The sequence below is a fragment of the Loxodonta africana genome, chromosome 15, assembly GCF_030014295.1.
Source record: "Loxodonta africana isolate mLoxAfr1 chromosome 15, mLoxAfr1.hap2, whole genome shotgun sequence".
NCBI lineage: Eukaryota > Metazoa > Chordata > Mammalia > Proboscidea > Elephantidae > Loxodonta > Loxodonta africana.
In genome coordinates, this window is record NC_087356.1 from 29,598,561 (window position 1) to 29,623,930 (window position 25,370).

At 52.1% G+C, this 25,370-nt stretch overlaps 3 protein-coding genes across 9 annotated transcripts; 2 read left to right on the top strand and 1 right to left on the bottom strand.

Annotated features, from left to right (window-relative positions):
• The first annotated feature begins 239 nt into the window (after nt 1-239).
• HTRA2 (HtrA serine peptidase 2) lies at nt 240-3,371 on the top strand. Its single transcript, XM_003413698.4, has 8 exons — nt 240-762; nt 865-1,069; nt 1,159-1,353; nt 1,568-1,600; nt 1,822-1,927; nt 2,088-2,157; nt 2,802-2,897; nt 3,019-3,371. The coding sequence occupies exons 1-8, from the start codon at nt 260-262 to the stop codon at nt 3,182-3,184; spliced, it is 1,374 nt and encodes a 457-aa protein (XP_003413746.1). The 5' UTR covers nt 240-259; the 3' UTR covers nt 3,185-3,371.
• Nucleotides 3,319-21,778, bottom strand: LOXL3 (lysyl oxidase like 3). Of its 5 annotated transcripts, XM_064268768.1 has the most exons (15): nt 21,652-21,777; nt 19,941-20,244; nt 18,165-18,328; nt 17,301-17,515; nt 9,160-9,219; nt 6,694-6,913; nt 6,274-6,454; nt 5,972-6,126; nt 5,577-5,744; nt 5,278-5,440; nt 4,837-5,080; nt 4,460-4,575; nt 4,246-4,382; nt 4,025-4,136; nt 3,319-3,844 (listed from the first exon to the last, which is right to left on the bottom strand). In XM_064268768.1, exons 2-15 carry the CDS (start codon nt 20,230-20,232, stop codon nt 3,771-3,773), a joined length of 2,301 nt encoding a protein of 766 aa, XP_064124838.1. In that variant the 5' UTR covers nt 20,233-20,244; nt 21,652-21,777; the 3' UTR covers nt 3,319-3,770. The 5 variants fall into 5 exon arrangements, with proteins under 5 accessions (XP_064124838.1, XP_064124839.1, XP_023408572.1 ...); XM_064268769.1 differs by lacking the exon at nt 9,160-9,219; XM_023552804.2 differs by lacking the exons at nt 9,160-9,219; nt 18,165-18,328; nt 19,941-20,244; nt 21,652-21,777 and adding an exon at nt 8,639-8,735 and having other exon boundaries at nt 17,301-17,404.
• A 218-nt stretch (nt 21,779-21,996) lies between these two features.
• DOK1 (docking protein 1) lies at nt 21,997-25,366 on the top strand. 3 transcript variants are annotated; one of them, XM_064268775.1, is made up of 7 exons: nt 21,997-22,110; nt 22,257-22,361; nt 22,529-22,621; nt 22,970-23,269; nt 23,396-23,489; nt 23,705-23,889; nt 24,115-25,366. In XM_064268775.1, exons 3-7 carry the CDS (start codon nt 22,562-22,564, stop codon nt 24,922-24,924), a joined length of 1,449 nt encoding a protein of 482 aa, XP_064124845.1. In that variant the 5' UTR covers nt 21,997-22,110; nt 22,257-22,361; nt 22,529-22,561; the 3' UTR covers nt 24,925-25,366. The 3 variants fall into 3 exon arrangements, with proteins under 3 accessions (XP_064124845.1, XP_064124846.1, XP_010591972.1); XM_064268776.1 differs by lacking the exons at nt 21,997-22,110; nt 22,257-22,361; nt 22,529-22,621; nt 23,396-23,489 and having other exon boundaries at nt 23,184-23,269; XM_010593670.3 differs by lacking the exons at nt 21,997-22,110; nt 22,257-22,361; nt 22,529-22,621; nt 22,970-23,269; nt 23,396-23,489 and having other exon boundaries at nt 23,500-23,896.
• Nucleotides 25,367-25,370: the final 4 nt, after the last annotated feature.

The following is a 25,370-nucleotide window of genomic DNA, read 5'->3' on the forward strand; positions in this document are numbered from 1 at the left end:
AAATCCCGCAGAGGCGCCCGGAAGGGCTAGTGGTCCCAGCATGCCCCGCGGCCCCTTGGGCCGCCTCAGAGCTCACGTCCCGGGGGGACCACAATTCCCAGCATTCGCGGCGCCGGGGGCGGAGTCGCCTCTCTGAATCCTGGGTCCCGGCGTGCATTTCTAGAGGACTTCAGGTACCGGCGTACCTCGCGTCCCGTCTGCTTCGTCCAGGGCACCGCCTCTGAGTAGGGCGGGCGAGGAGGCAGCCGAGGCGGAGCTGATGGCTGCGCTGAGGGCGGGGCGGGGTGCAGGCTGGAGCCTCCGAGGATTGCGGGCTTTGGGGGGAATTCGCTGTGGAAAAGGATCCCTGTTGACCCCTGACCTCCGTGCCTTGCTGACGTCAGGAACTCCTGACCCCCGGGCCCGGGTGACGTATGGGACCTCGAATCTCCGGGCCCGGTTATCTGCAGGGGTCCCTGAACCCCCGGCATGTCTGACGTCGGGGACCCCGGATTCCCGGGCACGGCTGACCGCGGAGATCCCGGATCCCCAAACCCGGGAGGCCTCAGGGACCCCTGGGACCCGTCCGCGTGTGTGGCTGGCGGTGGCGCTGGGCGCCGGGGGGGCTGTGCTGTTGTTGTGGGGCGGGGGTCGGGGTCCTCCGGCGGTCCTCGCCGCGGTCTCTGACCCGCCGCCCACCTCTCCCCGGAGCCAGTACAACTTCATCGCAGACGTGGTGGAGAAAACGGCACCTGCCGTAGTCTATATCGAGATCCTGGGCCGGTAACGGTGGGGGCAGAGCGGAAGGCACCGAAGCCGCGGGCCGGAGGGTGGGCGACAGGAGGGTCAGAGCCTCCTCACATCCGAGCTGTTCCTTCCTCCCAGGCACCCTTTCTCAAGCCGCGAGGTCCCTATCTCAAATGGCTCAGGATTCGTGGTGGCTGCCGATGGGCTCATCGTTACCAATGCCCATGTGGTGGCAGATCGGCGCCATGTCCGCGTGAGGCTGCCCAGTGGCGACACCTATGAGGCCATGGTCACAGCTGTGGATCCCGTGGCAGACATTGCTACCCTTAGGATTCAGACCGAGGTGGGGGTCAGGGTAGGCCAGGTCTGATTGGAGCTGTGAATTTGCCTCCATCTCCAGTTGACAGGTCTCTTGCACCCATTCTCCCTTAGGAGCCTCTCCCCACGCTGCCGCTGGGACGCTCAGCCGATGTTCGGCAAGGGGAGTTTGTTGTTGCCATGGGAAGTCCCTTTGCGCTGCAGAACACCATCACATCCGGCATTGTCAGCTCTGCTCAGCGCCCAGCCAGAGACCTGGGATTGCCCCAAACCAATGTGGAATACATCCAGACTGATGCAGCTATTGATGTGCGTCCTGGCCTGAGAGAAATGACAAACTAGGTTGGAGGTGGGAGGGAGCTGGTGTGGACACCAGCTGTGATAGGTAGTGGTTGGGCTCCAAACAGGTAGCCACTCATTCAGGGGCTGGGAGAAGAAAGAATTTGGAGAATGTTTACATCCCAGTTATGCCTCTAGGCTTGGAGCCCCGGGATCTCTTCCATGTTTTCTCCTTATCCTACAGTTTGGAAACTCTGGAGGTCCTCTGGTTAACCTGGTGAGTGGGACATCCTTCTAAGAATCCCTGCCCCAGGTCAGTGTGGGAAGGGGGATTTTCCCTAACCGAAGAATGTTTGGTCAAGTTTCTGAGCAGTCTCTTGTTGGCTATCCCCCAATATCCAGCCAGATCTCCCTAACACTCCGTGATACTCTTGTTCAGGTACCCCCCATCCCCTACTATTTGTTTGGGCTAGGGAACAGGGGCCTGTGTCCCTGCAGGATGGGGAGGTGATCGGGGTGAACACCATGAAAGTCACGGCTGGAATCTCCTTTGCCATCCCTTCTGATCGCCTTCGAGAGTTTCTGCGTCGTGGGGAAAAGAAGAGTGAGCCTGATTTAAGGGAGAAGGGAGTTCCTTTAAGTGGTCGGTGGGGTACAGGGGAGGAGCATTCATTGGGACTTGCTGGGAGAGGGGTCTGTTAGGAGGAGTGGGAGGCGGGAGGAAGGATGTAGCTGGGTGGGGTTCATTTGTCCCTCTATCACAGATTCCTTGTTTGGAGTCAGTGGGTCCCAGCGCCGCTACATTGGGGTGATGATGCTGACTCTGACTCCCAGGTATGAGGGTTGAGGGTGGGCAGCTGGCATCTCTTTTGGGCTTTGATCTCATTCCTGTCTTTAGCCTCATTCCTGCCTCACATGTGGAGCTATTAGAGGAGCTGTCCCCTCTCACCACCTTGACATTTTCACCCCACTTCATTTTGCACACCTGCAACCAGATTGATTTTTATCCTGTTGCTGCTTTACTTTAAAGTCTTCATTCCATTCACCTGGAGTTTGAAGGCCATTTTCCATCTGTCTCCAGTTGAACCTCTCAGAGTTTGCTTCTATTACTTCCTATGTGAATACTGTTGCAGTCACCCTGATTGCCTACTGTTTTTATTTATGCTGTTCTTGTTTCTATAGTTCAATGACAGACCCATCTGATGTTAAGTCCCATTCTCTCCCAAAGCTTCTCTTAGGACTCTAGAATTATTTATGCCATTGATTTAACATCGTGTGTCATTTGGAATTAGCTATCTTTTACGTACACCTCTCACTACCTAAATGCTAAAAGGCAGAAAGTGAATTGTCTTTGTGTCTATAGTACCTAGCACATGGTCTGTCCATAGGGTTGTCAGTGTGTTGATGAGAAACTAAGGTGAACCCAAGATGGGGAGAGTACCTGGATGTGGCTAACAGGGTAATTTGTGTCCTTTCAGCATCCTTGCTGAACTGCAGCTTCGAGAACCAAACTTTCCAGATGTTCAGCATGGTGTGCTCATCCATAAAGTCATCCTGGGCTCCCCTGCTCACCGGTGAGGGCGAGACTGCCCTGTGGGGGGAGTGGGGTGAGGTGTGGGGGGTGGGCACGTGGGTAGGCATGAAGGCTGGGCTGTACACTCCCTCCTTTCTCTTTCTGACCGTCTTTCTCCCTAGGGCTGGCCTACGGCCGGGTGATGTGATCTTGGCCATCGGGGAGCAGCTGGTACAAAATGCTGAAGATGTCTATGAAGCTGTGCGAACCCAATCCCAGCTGGCAGTGCGGATCCGGCGGGGACCAGAAACACTGACCTTATATGTGACCCCTGAAGTTACAGAATGAATGAATCAGCAAGAGTCTGAGGCTCCTGCTGACTTCCTCCTGCCTTCCTGGCCTCAGCTCCGAGGGCACATAGGCAGAGGATTAAATGAACCAGTGGGGGCAGGTCCCTCCAACCACCAGCACCAATTCCTGGGTTCTGAAGACTCACAAAAACACTTTTTATATAAAATAAAATTATACCTAGCAACCTGTTATAGTCAAAACAAGGGGAGGGAGCTGGGTTTTTCCCCCACCAAAAGGCTAGAGGTAAGGCTGTATCCCCCTCTGAACTGAGGGGAGATACTGGAGCTGACCGTCTTGACCTCCCCATTCAAAATAAGTAGCCACTGCCATCTGTTGTTATGGGCAGTTAGTTAGGCGCTGCGTTGTGATGGGCTCGGCTTGGTGCTGGGCCACAGATGCTGACAGCTGGCCTAGCAGGGAGGGTGGTGACTTCTGCTTGGCAGTTCCACATCCCTAGGGCACAGCTGGGGGAGTGCAGTGAGCCTGCTGACATCAGGGATCCCTTGGTAAGCTCCTGAGGTAATGGCAGCCTCGGACCCCTGCCATTAGGGGCCAGTGGTGGTTTGCAGAGGGTGGTGGCACCTTAGATGATCTGGTTGTTGGTCTGGCCAGGGTAGCGCTCAAATCTCTTGTTGGCTTCTTCACTGAAGGCATCACCTGCAGAGTAAACAGGTGGTGTGGGAGGCACTCTGGGCAGAGGCAGGAAAAGAGACCCATTGTGGGGCAGGGTGGATCAAAATGGAGAGGCTGAGAGATCCAGAGGTGGGTGGGAAGACAGACAACTTAGTCAGGAAAAGAGAACGAAGGCCTCCCCCTCACTGCTCATCCATCAAATACCGATGTGGCAGTTGTGCACCCAGATGCGATGTCCGTCGTATTTGCAGTTACATTTCATTGCGTTGTTGGTGAAGTCACTCTCAGCTACTTCAAAATTTGGGTTGATGACCACCTGTGAGTGCGAGAAGGGCCATTTCACCCAGCTGTAGTCTTCAAATCCTAAGGTGCCCCTAACGTTCCTCCCACTTGTCATCTGGACATCTCAGACAGACCCCAAGCACCTGTAGAATATAGTTTCCTGGCTTCACATCTGTGATGTCGATCCACTGACAGTCGATGTCATGCCGGTAGAGATCCCAGCAACCCACGGTGATGCCCTGCTCTCCAAAGTTGGCGCACTCATACCTCTTGGCGACATCTGAAGGGGTTGGTATATGTCAGTGTGAGGAAAGGCTGTGGGATGGAGACACTAGTCCATTCTAGGCCCCAACTCACCCTCATAACACTCAGTATCTTCTAGACAGAAACTAGCTTTGTGGCCCTCAGCCACCTTGGTGCCATTGGGGGTCAGAATATCGTAGTGAGTGAAGATGTCCATACTGTGGTAGTGCCTGTGGGGACAAGGGGCAAGAGAACTGTTTCCTTCCCTACCTGCAGCAGGCCTGCCCACTCCCTGTGCTCTTGCCTTTCTTTTTTTTTTTTTAATTAATTTTTATTAAGCTTCAAGTGAACATTTACCATTCCACTCAGTCTGTCACATGTAGGTTTACATACATCTTACTCCCTTCTCCCACTTGCTATCCCCCTATTGAGTCAGCCCTTTCAGTCTCTCGTTTGCTCTTGCCTTTCTACTTGATCCCCTACCCTCTCACCCATGACACTCGTGCCACACCCAGGAGTGGCGGCCAGCCTTAGGCCTGAAGTCAGCGCGTCCCAGGTTGTGGATCTGGGAGGAGAATCGGAGCAGACGCCGGTGGCCATAAGGCCAGTTGGCTGAGCGGGCCGAGCTGGCCAGGCAGTTCTCCTCGGCAGCACAGTACAACATGTGAAGGGGCCGGTCCTCGATGTAGGCCGTCTCCTGTACCAGTGCCGAGTGCAGCAGCAGATCGGACGCGGCTGCCCCAGAGAACGAAGGAGTGTATTAGAAATCACTGCTGAGGAGCAGGGACAAATGGGGGTGCTTCTGCCCACCCCTAGGTGTATGAGGCTGATTTTCCATGGGGAAGGTGTACCCCTCCAGATTTCAGCCCCCTCTTTCCCCACAAAGGGGTGGCCCAGACACACGGGCTTGCAGCACCCTACCCTACACTCACTCTCAGAACAGATGACTCCAGCGGTAAAGCGGGTCCCTGTCCTCTTGCAGGTGATGTGGGAGCTGTGATGAGCACATTGGTCTAGGGACAGCTCGGTCCCTGTGCAGCGCACTCCACTCATCACCAGCTCTGTTATATTCCCCGAGTCCCAGTACCAGGTCTCCTGGGGACATAGGTAGATGGTTCCTTGAGGCCCCAGAAACCAGCCTCCTAGGCCAAGGGATCACATCCACACTCATCTGCCCCAGGCAAAGGCTTTGGAGGTAATGGCCTTGGCTCCCTCTCCCCTTCCCACTCACCTGCAGGCCATGGCTGGCGTAGCCCAGGCCGAGTTGTCTACAGGCCACCATGGCTTCCAGTGTCCCCCAGTCATCCCCACAGATGAGACCCCAGCGAAGGGCCCCAGGTCCTCCAATTTGCACCTCAACTCGCCCCTCATATCGACTGCGGCCCCCACTGAGTCGGATCTGTGATGACACATAATGGAGGTGTTGGGGGAAGCTTTTGGACCGGGGTGGAAGTCTGTGGTTTGGAGGCACATAAAGAGCTAGATAGTGGTGGTGGAACCAGGCGGGAGCTGCAGGATGGCAGGCCCCTGGCATAGTGGGCTGGGCACATCAGACTGCAGGTTGGAGCCCAGGGCTGGCTGGGATGACTGGTGGAGACCTGAACCAAGGGGGACAGTATGACTGACCTTGGTCTCCACCCCAGTGTACGGCAGGTTGCATCGGACCCCAGCATCCCGGCTATGGGAGCAGTCCTCAGCTGTGATGTTCTTGTGGGGGCAATTCCAGATGGAAGGTTCCTGTCCAGAGCATCGCACTTCACTCAAGTGGATGGCACCCATGCCTAGGGCCAGATGTCAAAGATCAGGAGGCTGTAACTGCACCTTCACTGTCTGCCCAGGGGTATCCTAACCTTCTTCCCAAGGAAGGTACTCCCCCCAGGAGTATATACCTCCTCCTTCCCTCTCCCTTCCACCTCCATGCCCCTCACCCTGCCCCATGCGGGCACCACTCAGAGCCTCTTGAGCGCTCCCGAAGCCCAGCTCCCGACACACCACGCTGGCTGCCAGGAGATCCCACTTGCGGTCACAGACTGTGCCCCACGTGCCAGACTTCAAGACTTCCACCCGGCCCTCTCCAGGGTGGGATCCACCCTTTAGACGCACAAGGACCTACGGAGAGAGACGTGCCCAACAGCAGTGAATGGAAACATCAGCGTGGAGAGGATTAAATAGACATGGGCATTGCATGAGATTAGTGGAGGCAGGGAGGGGAGGTATCAGGTCTGTGGCCACTCCCTGGAATGTTCCTCTCTGTCTTCGAAGGTCAGGGCTGTGCTTAGTCAGGGGATGGCCAGGCTAGGGGTTTTTCCACCTGGGGTGGGGAAGATCATAGTCATTGTCTCACACACCTCCGCCTGAGGCTTCCACTGTTGTTGCTTCTTCTGGCCACTGGAAGCAGCGTAGAGAGGGCCTGACACACAGCTCACCACCGCAGGGGCCCCTCCAGGGCACCTGATCGTGTCATTGGCACGATAGAACTCCAGGGAGCAGAGGGAGAGGTGGGCCTCTGTGCCCACACACGCCACCCCGTGCAGACCAAAGAAGTGTTGCTGCCGCTGGGCCAGCAGCCTGGGGGGACAGGAGTGGGGGACAGCAGGATGAAACAATGCTCCTGCCTCTCTGCCCACACCTTCCTCCCACTCCATGCCTCACCACCCTGCAACCTCTCCTGACCACTTTCTCCCTTCTTCCCTCCTTCTCTTCTCTGTTTCCCTCCAAAGAGACAAAGGAAATGCCAAGTTTCTGGGCTGAAAGAGCCTAGAGTACCCAGACAGGAAGACCCCTGGGGACCTCTGGCAGCAGAAGAGCCCTATGGGAAGGATGACTAGTAGTGATTTGCCTGACAGAATCCTTGTTCCAAATAGTTGGCCCTAATGGAGGTTGAGGCTAAGGCTGTGTTGCAAAGAGAAAGCGGGGCCAGGGCTGCCCAGCTGGATGAGATGGCCAGGAGGGTGTGGCTGACACAAACAGGAAGCCTGAGTAGCCAGAGCGAGCGATCCCTCTACTGTGCTGAGACTGAAATGAGGAATGAGTCAGGATCCAAAGGAGTGAGCAAATCCAAATGGCTTCTTAGGGGCCAGAGGGGCTTCCAGGCCAGAGAACGCAGGACAGAGTATGATGGGCAGTTACAGAAAGAACAGATCAGAGAATGGACACAAGAAGGACTAGACTGGCAGATGCAGGAATGAAAATGCATAAATGCAGGACAGGCAAAAGCTGGAGCAACCACGTGACCAGAGAAGAAGGGCAGATGTGACCAACAAACGGTAAAGCTACGCCAGGCCCTGAGCCAAGAATGACAGTCTTGAACAAGTCCATGCTTCTTCAGTTTAAACGTAACAGAAAGACTGTTCCCTAAGCTGCCTGAGCAGGAAAATGGGACTAAACTAGAGACGTTAAAGGTTGGAAACACCACAAAGAAATGCTTGAGTGAATGAGGGGATTTGCTTGTCAACATCAATGGAGCAAGAGATTGCAATGAGGTGTGTGGATGAGAGAATTATATTCTTCTTAGAATGGTGGTTGGTTCTAGCCCAGAGAGGAAGGGAACCAGATGAGGCCTGATATTGGTGGCCTGGGCCTGGGAGGCTGATTTTGTGGGGGGAATTATTGCACTGATGTGCCCATCACTTGATGTTGGAGGAAGGAAGGAATATGAGGACTTGAAGCCATTGGTTAGGAAGACATGGAGAGGGGGAAAAGTATATACACAGAACAGACAAGAGAAGCCTGGAGACTTTACAGAATACCTTTGTGGAAGCTCAGGAGAAATGGATTCTGAAGGTCAAAGAGATCAGGTACTCTCCCTAAGTCCTGCATGGCTAAAATAAAATTCAAAAAGGCCATCACAGGAAAAAGACATGTATTTTCTAAACTCCTCCCTCCCCTTTTCCCCACAACTAACAAAGTTAAAACTGCAGTGCGTCCTTTAATGTGGAAGTCGGGGAAGGCCAGAGTATGGCCATGCTGGGTGAAGACGACCCTAAGCTCGAAGTGCACTAAAAGAACACCCCAAATTCTGAGCACCTTTGAAGCCACCAGAGGGAGGACTGGGGAATGAGGTACATGAGGGACCGCTAGGTGATCCCCAAATATGCTGGGGAGAGGAGGGACAATAGAAAGATGAATTCTCTGCACCTCAGTCACTGCTGAAGAAGTTATCAAGGAGACTTTAAATGTGCAAACTGCCTTTTGAAGCCATGTTTACCGGTGTAAGCACCGGGGCTGGAAGCTTTCCACTCCCTTAAGTCCTGAAGGAACCCAGGAGGACAATGATGGAGTTGGGAGTCTAACCGTAAACTGGGGAAGAGATGCAGGCAGGATTCCATCCCTGGTAAGGGTTCCAAATGGGTCTCTGGGTCTCACCTCCATCTTAGGTAGGTTGGTGGCGCTTATTTAAAACAACAACAAAAAAGTAAGATGGGAACAGTGACCCCTTAGGCAAACTTAACGTCTTGGGAAGAGGTAAGCATGGCCTCTATCTGAAGGAGAAAAGTGGCAGATTACCTACTCGATTCACTGGGGAAAGACAGAGAAGCACATGAACAAGGGAAGTGAGTGGATGAACTCTACTGAGATTTTAAAAGATCCAGTGACAAGCATTAAGTCTCCAGAGGCCAACATCAGGCCAGCCTTAATATTTGGGTAAATGATCTGGAAGGTGATCTGTGACAGCAGCTGCTCCTCCTCTGCCGCCTGGTTAGCTCTTTCAGTAAACAGCCCTCTCCTGGCCCCCTCCCCGAATACACCCAGTTCCTCCAACTTCATTACTCGGCCTTTCCCTCTCCTCTCCAGCCAAACTGAACTCAATTTACCTCTCGATAGGGTCCCTGCCTGCTTGGGGTTTGGGTTTGACTTTAAGCTCGGTGGCTGGTCTGAAAGAAGCAGAAAGAAGTTGGTGGAGGTAATGGTTCCGTCTGTGGCCCAGGAAAGGTAGAGGGTTATTTTGTTTGTTCCTGGGAGGGACCCGTCATGCTGAGGGTGGGAAGGGGCAAAAGCAAAGGATGGCGGGGGTTTTCCGCACATGCTGCCTGCTGAGCACTGCTGAGCTGTGTTTCAGAACCTCCTGCTGCTCTCTGGATTCAGCACCAGTAAACGCCGTTATGTCCCATGGTCCAGGTGGGTGCAGGGAGAGGAGATGAGAGGAAAGGTAAAGGGTGGACAGGGAATGGGATGTGGTGAATTAAGGGAGGTGGAGCATTGGGAGAAGGAGGAGGAATGCAGGTGGCTGAGGCCGGAATCCAAGGTATTTGAGGAATTACATTCTTTCCTCCTTGTGCTCCCTAAGACCAAAGCGCTACCTCTCCTCCTCTCCCCCCTGGAATGGCCATTCCCCAGTCACATCACTAACTGATCAGGTTGGGTTCTGGGATGGACATGGATAGGCTGCCATCCATCCATCCACCTCCTGGGGCCACAGGGGCGAGCAGGAGGTCCCGGGGCTCTTGCCCCATTACCTTCCAAGGGGCTTGGGGCGTCGGGCCGAGGCTTTGGCCGCTCGCTTCCTCAACTTTCTGTGAGGATAAGATGGATAATAGTAGAATCAGGATCAGTCTAGAACCAAGTGGAAAAGGCTGGTGCGTCTGGGACCAGGGGCGAGATTTCTTTTCCATCATTCCGAAGGGTTCGTGGTGGGCAGGACATTATAACATCAGATACTCTGAGGCCCTACTCTTCATGGTCCTTATACCAGGACCCATAGAAATCAGGCTAAGGAAAGATGAGGAAGAAGCACTCTGGGTTCAGCAATTAGGGTGGACTTAGGGAGGGGGTGCTAAGGGCAGGGGTGTAATAGAAGGTGTTAGAATTGTTAGGACAGCCAGACTGACCAGGCTAGGAGAGAGAACCAGCCTGGTCATGACTAAAGAGGCTGAGTATGTCATTTTTTCCTTGTATGCCTCTGGCTTCTGGCATTGTCCAGGCATCAGGCCAGTGGACCAGGACCAAGGCTGGATAACCAAGGACGTTACCTTGGTTTGACCGGGGAATATGAGGTCAGTTGGCTTGAGATATTAGCACTCCTCCTACCCAAATTCCAACCGCACATGTTTTGGTGATTCACAGACTGAGCTATCTCCCAAAATTACTTCCAGGGAAATAAATTCTAAAGCCTTCTATCTTTTTAATTGGCCTAAATAATTGACCTATTTCAAGAGGATGCCTTAAAGCTAGTGTCTGGATTTTAGGTCTCTTTCTCCTCTCATTATTCTTGTAATTTCGAAGACTTTAACTATGGCGCCTCTTTGTTCTGTCCAACTCTTTATACATGAATGCAGGCCTCATCTGTCTATTCTTACACATTTGTGGAATTTCCTGTTACCAGCTTAGTTGTTCTTTCTTTGTACATGTTCCTGCTCTGCTGTTTCTCTTGAGGAGTAAGATGTGAACATAGTATGCTGGGTACAGATGCACTAGAATGAATTAAAAAATGATATATAAAAATATATATATGGAAACCCTGGTGGCGTTAAGTGCTACAGCTGCTAACCGAAGGGTCGGCAGTTCAAATCCACCAGGCGCTCCTTGGAAACTCTATGGGGCAGTTCTACTCTGTCCTATAGGGTCGCTATGAGTCGGAATCGACTCGATGGCACTGGGTTTTGGATTTATATATATATATATATATATACGTATATATTTTTTTAAACACAGAGGTGAAGTTATTTGATATTTCCTACCCTGGCTTCTTCCTGAGGATGTACTTAGTGCATTTAGTTGGCCTTTTGGCTAAACATCCAATATGGCCGACATTTCCAGCAGAGTCTACAATAACTCTAGGTCCCTTTCCTGAGACAGTATTAAGAATCTGGTGTCTTTCATCTTATGAATATAGCACGAAACCTTTTCTCCAAATGCCTTTTACTCAAATATGTCTAAAATGAAATACACCTCGCACTTTCTTTCGCCAATGAACCCAGAGAGATCATGTGGCTCTCCAGAGCAGTACTCAGAAGAATGTAGTATTATCCGGAAATTCAGAAGTACTTCTTCTGTAAATTATTTAAATGGTCTTATTTAAGGCCAGTGCTGATATTTGTCTTGATTTACATTTCGTCATTCACAGATGTGCTTCTTTCCTCCATCATCTGATCCTTCAACCATCAAACAAAAACTCACCTACATCTGTACATCCTGTTCTTCATTCCATCTCTCCCTCCTCTCTAAGGTCACCCGCCAACTGTTTCTGATTTTATCCCTTATGATCCTTTCTCTCTCTTGTATACAACATCTCCTTCTCATTTGAATCCTTTTAGACATGTTCAAAGCTCTCCTATAAACACACACACACATACACACCCTCCATCCCACATCTCTCCTCCTCTTCACAGCAATGTTTTTCAAGCATTGTCAATACTCTCTTCAAGCGTTGTCAATACTCTCCGTCTCCATACCCTCTCTTCCCAGTCATTCTTTAACCCAATCTTTTCTGGCTTCTCCTACCCATCACTCTGCAAAAAGTTCTACTGCAGGGTATTTGTTCAAGTACACGTTTTTTTAGTCTTCATCCTATTGACCTCTCAGCAGCATCTGACACTGCTTTCTTCTCAATCTCCTTCCTGGGCTTCCTTGCTCCTTCCTTGCTCTTTCTTGGTCTTCTTTTCCATCTCCTCCTCTATCTAGTCATTTAAGTTTTTGGAGCTGGATTTTGGGCATTCTTTACTTCTCACACCATACCTTCTCTTTATATCGTTCATTCACACCCAGCCTTGCATATTCAATTGCCATCTTGTTTCTACTTAACGTATCTTAATGTCACCAAAAATGTAATAAAATATAATAAACCAAAAAATAAACTCCATTCCCAAAGTCAGTCTATAACCAAGTCCTTTCCATTTTGCTTCCTTAATATCTTTCCAAACCATTCACCCTTACTTTGCTCTAGGCCATTCTCCAAAATGACATCCAAGTGATCTTTTAGAGTCACAACCTGATCATGTCATCTTGCAATGCTCCTCATTAAAGCACCTCAGTGATTTCCCATTACTTTTATTATATAGGCCCAAACGCTTATCATGGCTTATAAAGTCTTCTATAATCTGGTACCCAATTACCTCTCCCATCATTTACTCATCTTTGTATTCTCAGCACCTTGCTTGGCATATAGTAGGAGTTCAATAAATGTCTGTTGAACTGAAATGAACTAGAAGAGTGATTTCTTAAATAGTACTTAAGCTCTTAGAGCCTCAATTTCCTTACCTGCGAAAGAGCAGTAACTGGTACAACTATCTGTAAATTACTTACTTCATCTAAAATTCTACAGCTGTCACATGTGCTAGGTTGGAACCAGCCAAACAAGTTTAAAAATGATAAATATATCAGGTTCTGAGTTTCTTATTCCCTAAAGCTTACCAACTTCTTCTAAAGGCTAGCAGATGCATTTTCTTTCTCCAGGGTGGGTAGGAAAAAAAAAGGACAAGTTGCCATTGAGTTGATTCTGACTCATAGAGACCCTATAGGACAGAGTTAGAACTGCCCCATATAGTTTCCAAGGAGTGGCTGGTGGATTCGAACTGTCTATCCTTTATACTTTTACTATGAGAATATTCCTTTTGACTGACTAGGCCTGTGAAAGAAGATCTATAACATATTCCCACCACATGATCTCCAGGGCTCCTGTAATCTCTCTTTCTGCAAAAAGAATGACCACCATACTTTAATATACAGTGAAACCTGTGAGAGCCGGAACACGATGGGACTGCCTTGTTTTTCTGGTCTTGCAAATTTTCTGCCTTTGATGGGGTACAGTCTTACCACTTTTCTATTGCCCCTTTCAGTGGAAAATATTTTAATTTTCCTTCTCTGACAGGTTTCTGCCTTACACAGGTTCCGGCTTTCGCAGGTCTTACTTTAATTCCTTTCCCAGACTTCATATCCCAGACTTGGGAAGAGATTCCAATATTTACAGCAAATACTCCTGATCTCTGGACACTACTTCAGGCTACATATACTTAGGGACAATTCCTGGGTCTCAAATTTCCTAAGGATGGCCACCTCGAAAGTGAGTTCACATAAGCTTGAAACCCAGAGAGATGCCCAATGGCACCACCCTTCTCTTGGGCAGAATCATTTTAGGTGTCTCTTCTCTCAAGTCACCCTGCATCTGTTCTATCTTTGCGGTCAATCTCCTAACCAGCTTCATTTTTATAACAAAATCCTAACTAATCTTACCGCATTTTTTGTTTTTTTTCCCCCATTCACTACTATCAGGCAAACTTTCGAAAACACTGACTTTATTTTATCACTTTCCCATACAAATATGTCTATTCTTAATTTTCTCAAGACAAAGAACAAACCCTCCAATTTGCACTAGAAGTGTCCCATTATCTGACCTTACTTTACTATTCAAATCTTTCTTCCACTACATCTTAGCATAAACCAATTTACTGTCTTCCACATATATCCTGTTCGTTATCTCTGGGGGGTCAACAATGACTTCCATGTTGCTGAGTCCTCATGTTTCTAGACCTATCAGCGGCATTGACTCAGTTTAGCACCCTCCTTCTTGAAAGGCTTCCCTTGGCTCCAGGTCACCAGGCTCTCCTAGTCTTCCTACCTCACTCTGTGTTCCCCCTTATCTTCCCAATATTCTCTTAATATTTAAGCTCCCCAAGCTTCAGTCCTTGGGTTTCTTTTTTTCTACTTACATTCACTCTCTTGGTGATGTTGTCCAGTTTCAGAACTTTAAATGCTTCTATTCCGCTAAACTCTAGCGTCATAGACCCAATTGCGTACTCAGCCTTACCATTTTAATGCCTTAAAGAAACGCAAATCTAACATGTCCAAAACTGAGTTCCTCATCTTCCCCACCCCATCCCCACATAAAACCTGCTATATCCACTGTCTTTCCATTATCAGATGAGGACAACTCCATACTTGGCTCAGGCCGAAAACCTTGGGAGGATCCCTAACTCCTCTCTTTATTACCACATTGAATCCATCAGCAAATCCTGTTGGCTCTGCCTTTATTTATACACAGAATGTGATCATTCTCTCACTCCCCTCTTCCATGGCTCACTAACACCTTTCACTTTCTTTACTTGGCTTTCAGGAGACAATAACCTTCTAAATAGTCTCCCTGCCTTCACCCTGTCCCCTCCTGCTTATTCTTGACAAAGCAGCCAAAGCAGTCCTGTAAATATGGAAGTCAGATGTCATGCCTCTGCTCAAAACCCTCCAGTGGTTCCTTATTTTGCACGAGTAAAAAGCAAAATCTCCAAAATGGGCCTACACGATCTGCCTCCCCATTCTTTCCCTATCACCTCCTGTCATTTTCTCCCTTGTTCACTAAGCTCTAGCCACAACGGCCTTCTGCAGCATGACAAGAATGTCTCCCCTCCTCCTGGGCCCCAGTGCCCCCAGGATCTTTTCATTTACGACCCCTCTTCCTGGAAATGCTCACCTAGATGCCCGCATAGCTTGTTCCTTCATCCCCTTTAAATCCTTTCCCAATGACACCTTCTCAAAGAGGCCTTCCCTGACCACTCTATTTAAAACTACAACCCCACTCCCTCTTCCTAACACCTTCTCTGCTTTATTTTTATCCATTACACTCTTTTTATCATCATCACATTTTATAATTTTACTTGCTTATTTTCTTTATTGTCTGTTTCTCCCCTGATCCATGAGATCAGGGACTTTTGTCTGTTTTGTTCACTGTTGAATCCCTAGTGTCTATGACAGTGCCTGGCACATAGTAAGCACTTGGTAAATAAATAAGAAACGAAGGAATTCCTGCACCTTTGTCCATGCTGTCCTCTTCACCTGCAATGCCTGCAATTGAAATTCTACTAATCTTTCAGAAAGGAGCCCTGTTGTTGCAACAGTTTAAGTGCTCCTCTGCTAGCCAAAAGGTTGGTGGATCAAATCAACCCAGCAGCTCCAAGGAAGAGAGACCTGATGATCTGCTCCTGTAAAGATTACAGCCAAGAAAACCCTACGGAGCAGTTCTACTCTGTCCCATGAGGTCGCTATGAGTCAGAATTGCTTGATGGCCCCTAACAACAACTACAACAACAACAGCCTTTCAGAACATGGTGTTTGGATTAAGAAAGTTAAAGAGCAAGCACAGAGAAATAGAGCCTGAAGACAGATGACAGTAAGGGGAGATGAAGGGTATTCCTTTGGGGCTGAAAGAACTTTCAGATGTGTCTCAGAGCCAAGGCAAGGAAAATTTGGGCAAGTGTGGAAAAGACCGAAGAATTCATTGACTCTCAAAAAGAAGAAAAAGAACTCCTCAACCTACAGACAAGTAAGTAATATTCTGGAATAAGTTGCTAAACAGAAAGTTTGGGAAATTTAGGGAAAATGATGACCCTAAGAAACCTAAAAATAAAAATAAGCTCAGTCAAACCACCGTGATTTCATTTTTCATAGGGTTATTCATTGGAAGGCTGGAGAAGGGCTGTGAGCAAAGTGCGTCTGGATTTTAGCAAAGAGCTGCAAAAGCTCCCATGATTTCATTAGAGATCAGGGACTTTTGTCTGTTTTGTTCATTTGGTGACTATCTGCTACGTCATCGTGCTGCCAGTTTGCTCCCGATTGGATGAAAAAATGTATTTCACAACTGATGTTTAAAGGCTTGTTGTAAATCTGGAGGTAAGTTTCATAAGAAGAGCGGACTCTTGGTTTTAAACATTGCAAAGATTTTAAGTGATTGTGAAGAAGCCAGAAGGCACGGTTATCATGTCTGTCAACCAGAGAAGAAGGGGTGGAATGACAGAGGGCAAACAACGTCAAGATTCAAGATAACGTCATGGGATCTTCAGAGCTGTTTAATGGTTTTTAAATATTTCAATTCAATAGGGTAAACTCAAGGTATAAGACCTGAATTGGCTGTAGGTGGTTGCAAGCTCACTATGCACAGTGTGATGCTGCCTTGCAGAAAGGCAATGCAAAAGCTGGGCATGGTCCAACCAAAGTGGAGCATGGCTACTGTGCCCTGCCCGGGTCAGACCACATCTGTAGTAGTGTGCCCAGTGGCAGGTCACCGAGATGTCAAGAGATCTTTTCTGCCAAATGGGCCTACCTAGGAAAGAGCTGAAGAAAATAAGCATTGTTAGCCAGCAAAATAGAAGATGGCAGAAAGACCAAAAAACAAAAAAAAACAAACCCCGTGCCGTCGAGTCGATTCCAACTCATAGCGACCCCACAGGACAGAGTAGAACTGCCCCATGGAGTTTCCAAGGAGTGCCTGGCGGATTTGAACTACCGACCCTTTGGTTAGCAGCTGTAGCACTTAACCACTACCCCACCAGGGTTTCCAACAGAGAGACACTGTAAAGATTTTCAAATAGTGGCATGGCTCCCAAAGGCTCTCCTGTGGCTCAAGATGACCAAATTAGAGGCACTGTGGAAAGAAGACGCTATAGGCACAGAACCATCCCCCAGCTTGTTGCGTTATCTGGAAGGTGGGTTATCTGGAAGGTGGAGTGTGTGTCAAGAAACCCCCCGAGGAGTGCTGAGGGCTCACCGAGGAGTGCTGAGGGCTCAGGGGCTCCCAGACCCGCCGGGCGCGGCCTGGACTGAGGGCGGGCCCCAGCACTTTCCAGGAGCCTCCCGCCGCTCTGGGAATGGCCCTCCCACCACCAGGCCTCGCCCACGTAGTCCCCCGGCCCCCATCCCTCGCCAGCCGGTGGGTGTGGCCTTACGAGCCCAAGAGAGAAATCCGCCTGCCAACCGAATGCATCACCCGCAGCCACTAGCCCCGCCCTGGCTGGCGACCCGCAAGGGCGGGAACCTCACTGGTCCCCATTTCAGATCCCCGTTGGAAGCCCTTCTGAGGTCCACAAGATTTCCCAACTCTTCAGCTTAGCAACAGCTCCCATATTTTCCTCCTGTTCCAGACCCCTGGGTCCCCCCAAGGCCCCAGACCTTCTCCAGGGTCTCTTAACATCATTCCTCAAAGAGCAGACCCCCAAATTCCGGTCTGCTCCATCCAGCGCCTGCAGCACCTCACCTGTAGAAGGCCGTGTTGACCCTCTTTTCGCTAGGGAAGCCCAGCATCCCGCAGACCACGTGGCTGTTCTGGGCGCTCCAGCCTTTGTCACACACTTGCAGCCAGCCCTCAGGAAGCCGGACTTCGACCAGGCCCTCAGTCGCGGGCAGGGGTCGCCGGCCCCGCCCCACAGCTGATCGAAGCCGCACCTCCTCGACTTGCAGGTGATGGTCGACCTGGGATGAGACCACAGCAGAGGAACTCCAGTAGCACCCTCCCTCCTTTGATATGTTCTGCCACCCTCTGGGAACTCTGAGGCTGAGACGAGGAGAGAGCTGTGCTGTCTGCTCTTGGGGAACCATAGCCTGGAGTGCCCTGACTCTCCTGCAGCCCTGAGAATGAAGGGCTATGCTGTGCACTGAGACATGATGCGGGTGCTGAGGGAGCTGAGGAAGGAGTGGGAAGCTCACTGGTCCCCATCACAGATCCCCCAGCTCTGTCTGGCCGGGGCACTTCACAGACGAGGTAGCATTTAAATTAGGCCTTGAAGGAAGAGGAGAAAGTAATGAGGGAGATGTTTCAGGGTAGGGTAGCAGGAACATTTGAGGAACTGAGAGCACAGGATGCCCCAGGGTGACCAGGGACTGAACTGGAGAGGCTCATGACAGTTTAGTAACCTGAAAGCTAATGCTAAACTTGGACCTTACAGCACTCAAGACTTCTATCATTAGGCCCCCCTTCCAAGCCTCCCACTAACCCAAATTATCCCCTGGGGCATATGTGATTTCTTATCTTCTAGTATCTTCTCTAACCACATATAGCCACCCCATAGCCCTCCCTGTCTGGCCATCCTGGGTGGGGTGTGTGTGTCTGTGAATGGCAGACCTCAATGACATTGGAGTCTGAGAAGCCAGGGAGGTACTGGTCTTTGCAGATAACGCCGGCATCCTCGTCGTGGGTACAGTCACTGTTCCCCCAGCCCCGGGACGCACACTCAGTCACACTCTTCTCAGTCCCACTGCAGCTCAGGTTGTCCAGCCAGATGCGGCCTGTGGAGGCAGAGATGGAGGGACAGAAAGGCTTGGAGAGGTAGAATGGGGTGTGATGGGGCTGGTGGGAGGGATGAGCATTGGGGCTTCACATCTGGCCATGATGAGTTCACTTTTCTGGGAAGATAATGGGTGGGGAAGGAACAGGAGTCTGTGGAGGGAGAAGGGGGGATTGATGGAGGGAGCCCCAAGAATTTAGTAGGGCAAATAAACAGGAATCGATACTGACGTTCTGATCAGTTCTTACACATTCAATGATAGCTACAATTGTGCCAAGCACTTTGCCAGGGTCTGTACCTATGTTGTCATCTTGGAACAGTGCTGCCTGGAAGATATTATCACTGTTTTATATAAACAAACTGGGCTTCAGAGAAGTTGAGTAACCTGCATAAGACCACACAGCCACACAGCCGTGAGGAGGCTTAGGAGTTTGGGCCCAGTCTGTGAGACCTGGAAACCAAAGATCCTTTCACCTCACTCACACATTTTCTCATGTGGCTGCCCTGCCTGTGTTGCCGTGATGCCACTTGGTGTTCTCCCTGCCTGAACCACACTGAATATCATTAACTTCTTCTCTGAATTGGGTGGAGCCTCACAGGCCTTGTGTCCCAGCCAATGTGCAGGGACCCCCTCATGCATTCCGTAATAGGGCTTACCCAGCTTCTACTGGGACATCTACCTCCACCAGGTCACTGTAACCATCAGAAAGTCCTTGTGATTCTATAAGACTTTCCTCTGTCAGTCTGATTCAGTCCTTTGATGCCATCTAGAAAAAGTCTTCAGTCACATGACTGACCCTACTATATTTAAAGACGACCATCATGTAATTGCCATCTAAGGCTTTTTCTTTCCAGATTAAAGATGGCTGGTTTCTCCAGCTATGCTTCCTTATAACTTGGCTTTTGAATCTCTGACATCTGGGTAGTTCTTCTCTGACAGTGTTTCCGTTTTCTAGCGTCTCTGAAAAATCTGACATCTATGAGTAGACACTTTATTTCAGAAGTGGTCTAGCCAGTGGGGATTGGGGGATTGGGTCAGGTTGCACCAACTCTGTCCATCAGTCCTACTGTGGTCTCAGACAGTGCAAGCACTCCCAGGCCTCAGTCAGAATTGCTCTTAATCCCCTACCAACCACACTTAGACTTGTCCTAGGCATTTTACTTGTCCTTACTCAGTTCCAGTTTGTGCGTTTCAGCTGTCGCCTGTAACTGGATTTTATCAGCAGCAGTATCTGGGATCCCTTCTGGCTTTGGGACACTCAGACATCATTTACCTGCTCTCAGCCTCCCATGGAGCAAGCTGTACTTGAATTGCCCTTGTGCATGGCTTTGTAGAATCACACCCTTTTGCAAAACAAAGGAACTTATAGATCATCTAGTCATTTTTACACATGGGGCATGTGAGACTCAGACAAAGCAACTGATCAGCCTAAGGTCGCACAGCTCTGGTGAGTGACTGTGTTGGCTGGGTGTCACCCATGGGTTTTCTTGACTCCAGCTCTTCTTGGTGTCCTGTGTCCCTGTGGTTGTGTCATTCTGGTGCTCCTCTCCCTGCACTTAGGTGTCATTTAGGCAGTCAGGGTACCTGGCTCTTCCTGGGGGGCATTGCTCACCTGTTCCAGCACCGTATTTGGCACTGTGGGTCCAGCCTGTAGCCTCTGTGAAGCCCAGCTCCCGGCAGAGGACGTGGGCAGCCTGCAGTGTGAAGTCGTCATCACAGATGGTGCCCCATTCGCCAGCACGCTGTATCTCCACACGACCCTCGTAGGGCTTCCTGGGGAAGCCAGCCAGCCGGAACCGCAGCCCCTGGTTTCCGTCTGGGGATGGAGACCCCAGACAGGAGCCACACAGCAGGCACAGCAGCAGCCCCCACGTACTCTGTTTCCAGACACTGACAGGTTGCATGGCAGGGAAGGCCTGGGTGCCCCAGAGAGAGGAATGTGAGAGAGAAGCTGAGGTTAAGACCAGAGTCCAAGTGAGATATCACGAAAGAAAGACACCGAGACATACCAGAGAGAGATAGAGAGACAGTGAGAGAGAAGGACACTAAATAAGACAGAAATATATTAAACAAGGGCAGAGACACAAAGTCAAACAGGTAAGGGATGAAAGACCCAGGCCCACACTGGGGACAGGAGGAGAAAGAAGGGGATGATGAGGAGAGGTATATGCTCTCCCCACCGTTTTGTAAATATTGAAACCCTCACCATCAGCTGTTATGTCCCACAACATCCTTCCCTAGTTCTGCCATCATCATCTCCATTACCCCTACTCCCCAGCCTGAGAGACCCAGAGACTGAAAGACAGTAATTAGAGACCAAGAGTCAGAGAATGGTCAAAACAAAGAGATAAAGAGATGGAGACTGCGCAAGAACACACAGAGAGGAAGACCCAGACAGACAGGATGTGAGAGGAAGGGAGAGTGTGGGAATGAAAGGGAGACCAATGGAAAGAGACTGCAGGAGAGACAGACACAGTGAAGACAGTTAGAAGGTGACAGGGAGAATGCTAGGCACACAGAATTAAGGTGCCAGAGAGAAAGCTGCAGGCAACAGGTGAGGGGGAGAGGGATGGACAGGAGTCAAGGAGCAGATGTGGGAGGGACCCTGATGACTCCATTCAGCCAGTCAGAGGGACTGACAGCTCCACTGATTGCGCTGAGAGGCAGGCAAGGAGGACCCAGAAGACCCTCAGATCTCTGGTTCCTCCAACAGGAGTGGAGCCCAGAGTACCAGATGCCAGAGGCAAGGAAGGCAGACACTAGACCACAAGGAGTACCCGCTGTACACCTTTCCCACCACGCAGGCTCTCAGATGCAGGGCAGGGTCAAGAGGCCCAGGAGGGCCGGGCCTCAAGCTGGGCAGGGGGATGGGGTGGGGTTCTTGGAGCCGCCTTTGCTGTCACCGAGCAACGGGAGGCAATGCTCTGATCTGATAGGAAGCCAAGGCCCTCTCTTGGTCTGGGGCTCACAACAGCCCCTCCACAGTGAGGGGCCCACTGAAACATGCTTCCCCCAACCCAGATAAACAACCCAACAAGACATCTTTGTTCTGAGAATATTTTAGCTTGGGGGCACCGGGCTGAGGCCTCGCAGACAAGCCCCTAGCCTCAAGGTCCTCCCGACTGCCCCATCTGGGACACCCTACACGACCCCTGCCTCCCCATTTCTCCACTCTTCTAGTGTCTCACTCCTTTTTGACAATAATAAAACCCTCAGTTGGTTGGCTTCCCCTCGACTCCATCCTTTTTCCCTGGTCCCTCCACCGTCCTCTCCATCCCTAATAACCCTGTTCCTCCTCTGGCAGGCTAGCCTGACTCCCCTACCTTTGGCTGAGCAGGGATCTAGGGGCTGGTTGAAGAGTCTTGGTCCCGGAGATCAGTTCTAGGATAAAAAAAAAAAAGTGTTCGGACAGGGGAGACCGGACCCCCCCCCCCCATTCGTCCCTCCTACATCCCCTTGAGCCCTCCCACATTCCGCCTTCTCCCTGGATTCCTCCCTAGCCAGTTCCCTCCTTTTCTCTTCTCGGTCCTCCCCTCCCGGGTGGAGCTGGCCGCAGCCGCGCCCCCTCCCCCCCACGCCCTCCCGGCCCGCTCAATGAGGCTTTCTTTTCCCGCAGGTTGGAGGCCGGACAGCTGCGGTCGGGTAGCTGGACACGCAAGAGGCCGCGGGGCCGCCTACAGGCCCGGGCGGCAGCCCCCGTGGCGGCGGGAGGCCGCTGGGCTCGGGGTTCCGGGAAGCCTTCCAGCCCCCAGCCCTTCCCCCACGCCCCCGGCTCGCGGAGGGTAAACACTGCGACTCCGGCCGGGCTGGGGGCGGGCCGGGCGAGGGGAACTGAGGCCATGAGGGCCCACGTGGCCCCTCTGGGGCCCCAGGGTGCCGGTAGGCGCTCCCGGGGTGATGTCACGGCCTTCACTCTGATGTCACGCAGGGCATAAGACGTCACACGCAGCCCCCTTCCCAGGCGCCGGGGCTGTCTGGCCGAAACCCGAAGTTTTCTCTCTGCGGAGCCACTTGTGCGCGCCCCACGGCCGTGGTAAGGTCCCGGAGGTGGTGCGGCCGCCCAGCTTATCTGGGGACCCCGGTCTTTCTTGCACCTCTCCCTCCCCCCTGTCGCGGCCCGCGGGGGCAGGGAAGGGCGGGAACGCCTCTGACGAGTCCGGCCCCGCCTGCGACCCGCCCCGTCCCGCCTCCCGCCCGCAGTGCCAGGAAGCGCCGAAGGGACCGCCGGGGGCCATGGACGGGGCTGAGATGGAAGGGCCGCTCTTTTTACAGAGTCAGCGCTTCGGGACCAAGGTAGTGGGGGCCAGGGGCTGCCGATCCCCTTCAGAGCAGGGGGTGGGCGGAAGGGCCCAGAAAGCAGGAGGGAGCGGGCGCGGGTTGGAGCGCGGCGCCGGGAGCTGGAGAGCCCGGTGATGGTCCCGCGAAGTCGCTCTGCACACTCCAGAGAAGCGTCGGGGTACGTCCTCCTTGTTCTTGGGGAGACGGAGCGGCGTCGTCCTTGGGAGACTTTGCCCCGGGTCGGGAAGCCCCAGACGCCAAATCAGCCTGAGACGCCAAATTAGTCTGAGCCCGTTCAACCGCCCCGGTAGGGGCCCGGGCAGCCCGCGCTCGCCCCGCACCCCATCGTGTCTCTCTCCTTAGAGGTGGAGGAAGACCTGGGCTGTGCTCTACCCTGCCAGCCCCAACGGCGTGGCCCGGCTCGAGTTCTTTGACCACAAGGGGTCGGGCTCAGGGGGTGGCCGCGGGGGCTCGCGCCGCCTGGATTGCAAGGTGATCCGCCTGGCAGAGTGTGTCAGCGTGGTCCCCGTGGCCGTGGAGAGCCCCCCTGAGCCCGGCGCCGCAGCCTTCCGCCTGGACACAGCGCAGCGCTCCCACCTGTTGGCCGCGGACGCGCGGTCCAGTGCCGCCTGGGTGCAGACGCTGTGCCGAAATGCCTTTCCGGTGAGGAGGTTGGGGAGTGCGATCGAGGGGCTGGGGCGAAGCGGGGAAGCATCCGGCTGGCTCAGACCCTGGGAGCCACGCTGGGAGATTATGGGGTCCTCTACACTCCCTCTCTCTTTACGACAGAAAGGCAGCTGGGCTCAGGCGCCTGCCGAAAACCCACCTAAACTTTCTGCCTTGGAGATGCTGGAGAACTCGCTTTATAGCCCCACTTGGGAAGGTAGAAACCCCAAGAAGTCCGGGCAGGGATGGAGTGGGGAGGAGGAGTGCCCTTGGGAAGGGAGTGATTAGAGGGTTCATGGACCCATAGGGAAGGGAAGATTTGGCTTCCAAGTGAGTGCCAGGACACTCTGCTTCTGACTCCTTCCGGGTCCTCATTCCTTCACGCTACTCCCCAGTAACTCTTTTAAGCATCTAATCTAGTGTTCCTTTCAGGATCTCAGTTCTGGGTGACCGTGCAGAGGACTGAGGCTGCTGAACGCTGTGGCCTGCATGGCTCCTACATGCTGAGGACAGAGGCTGAGAGGCTGACTCTTCTGGCCATGGGCACCCAGAGTCAGAAACTGGAGCCCCTCCTTTACTGGCCCTACACTCTGTTGCGTCGTTATGGCCGTGACAAGGTGGGGGGTGAGGACGGTCAGGGACGGCTGTCAGAGAGGGCTTGCTGGGTTGGGCAGTTGTTGGTGGGGTGGGACAGGACAGGAAGGTGGGAAGCTCTGCTCTCTGGGACCCCCCTTCTTGGCCTACCCTGCGACCCCCGCTCCCCAGATGGTATCTTCAGATTCCCTACCTAGTTCAGCCCTGTGACTCACCTCCTCTGATGCTTCCCTGTATACCACCTTCAGGTTATGTTCTCTTTTGAGGCCGGCCGCCGTTGCCCGTCTGGCCCCGGAACCTTCACCTTCCAGACGGCACAGGGAAATGACATCTTTCAGGCAGTTGAGACAGCCATCCGTCAGCAGAAGGCCCAGGCAAAGGCTGGTCAGGGGCATGATGTCCTGAGAACTGACTCCCATGAAGAAGTGGCAGAAGGGAAGCTGGCTCCTCCTTGTGGCCCTCAGGAGCTCCTGTGCAGCCCCCCATCCCTGTATGCTGAACCGCTAGACTCCCTGCGCATCCCTCCAGGCCCTTCCCAGGACTCCCTATATTCAGACCCCCTGGACAGCACCCGTGCTCGGGCAGGAGACGGGGCGCAGTTGAAGAAACCTCTCTACTGGGACTTGTATGAGCATGTACAGCAGAAGTTGCAGAAGGCCAACCTGAAGGACCCCAAAGAAGACCCCATCTATGACGAACCTGAGGGCCTGGCCCCAGCCCCTTCCCGAGGCCTTTATGACCTGCCTCAAGAGCCCAAGGATGCATGGTGGTGCCAGGCGCGGGTGAAGGAGGAGGGCTATGAGCTCCCCTACAACCCAGCCACTGATGACTATGCTGTGCCCCCCCCTCGGAGCGCAAAGCCTCTCCTAGCTCCCAAGCCCCAAGGCCTGGTCTTCCTTGAACCTAGTACTGAAACTGGCAGTGGCAGCAAAGGCCACAACTCAGGCACTGCCTTGTATAGTCAGGTCCAGAAGAATGGGGCCTCGGGGAGCTGGGACTGTGGGCTCTCCAGAGCAGAGACCAGTAGGACTGGAGTCCAGTCAGAGGACTCCATATGAGAGTAAGGCCTGGCTGGCAGAGCTAATAGGAAGACTATGGGGAGATGGCACTGGGGATGAACAAAACCTGTGAGAACTAGAGGGAAGCAGGGCACAGGGGGCTCCTGTGTGAGACCAGGGTCTCAGAGGGATTAGGGTTGTTGAGGGAAGGATGACCAATTCCAACAAGTCCTAGGAAGTAGAACAGATGGCAGGAACTGAGGGATGGGATCTGGGGAGGGCCAGCACCCCTAAACCCTCCACCTCCCAAAGGAATGGACAACTGCTGGACTACATCTATAGAAAGGGGTGTACGATGAGAACAGGTGCAGTTTGAGGGGCCTGTATGGAGACTCTAGGGAAATGCTGAACTGTGCCTGGTTCTAACCCCTCCCCTCCATTGCCCTGCCAGAGATATATTTAAAAAAAAATTTTATTCTCATTAAAGCCAGTTTGGGTTTAAGAGG

Coding starts and splice junctions, on each gene's coding strand:
- HTRA2 (XM_003413698.4), top strand. CDS start 260: ATGGCTGCGCTGAGGGCGGGGCGGGGTGCAGGCTGGAGCCTCCGAGGA. Junction 763..864: donor TATATCGAGATCCTGGGCCG/GTAACGGTGGGG, acceptor CCTTCCTCCCAG/GCACCCTTTCTCAAGCCGCG. Junction 1,601..1,821: donor GAGGTCCTCTGGTTAACCTG/GTGAGTGGGACA, acceptor GTGTCCCTGCAG/GATGGGGAGGTGATCGGGGT.
- LOXL3 (XM_064268768.1), bottom strand. CDS start 20,232: ATGCAACCTGTCAGTGTCTGGAAACAGAGTACGTGGGGGCTGCTGCTG. Junction 5,745..5,971: donor ACACTGGGGTGGAGACCAAG/GTCAGTCATACT, acceptor GTGTCATCACAG/ATCCGACTCAGTGGGGGCCG. Junction 3,845..4,024: donor GGTGCACAACTGCCACATCG/GTATTTGATGGA, acceptor TTTACTCTGCAG/GTGATGCCTTCAGTGAAGAA.
- DOK1 (XM_064268775.1), top strand. CDS start 22,562: ATGGACGGGGCTGAGATGGAAGGGCCGCTCTTTTTACAGAGTCAGCGC. Junction 22,622..22,969: donor GTCAGCGCTTCGGGACCAAG/GTAGTGGGGGCC, acceptor CTCTCTCCTTAG/AGGTGGAGGAAGACCTGGGC. Junction 23,490..23,704: donor TTATAGCCCCACTTGGGAAG/GTAGAAACCCCA, acceptor TGTTCCTTTCAG/GATCTCAGTTCTGGGTGACC.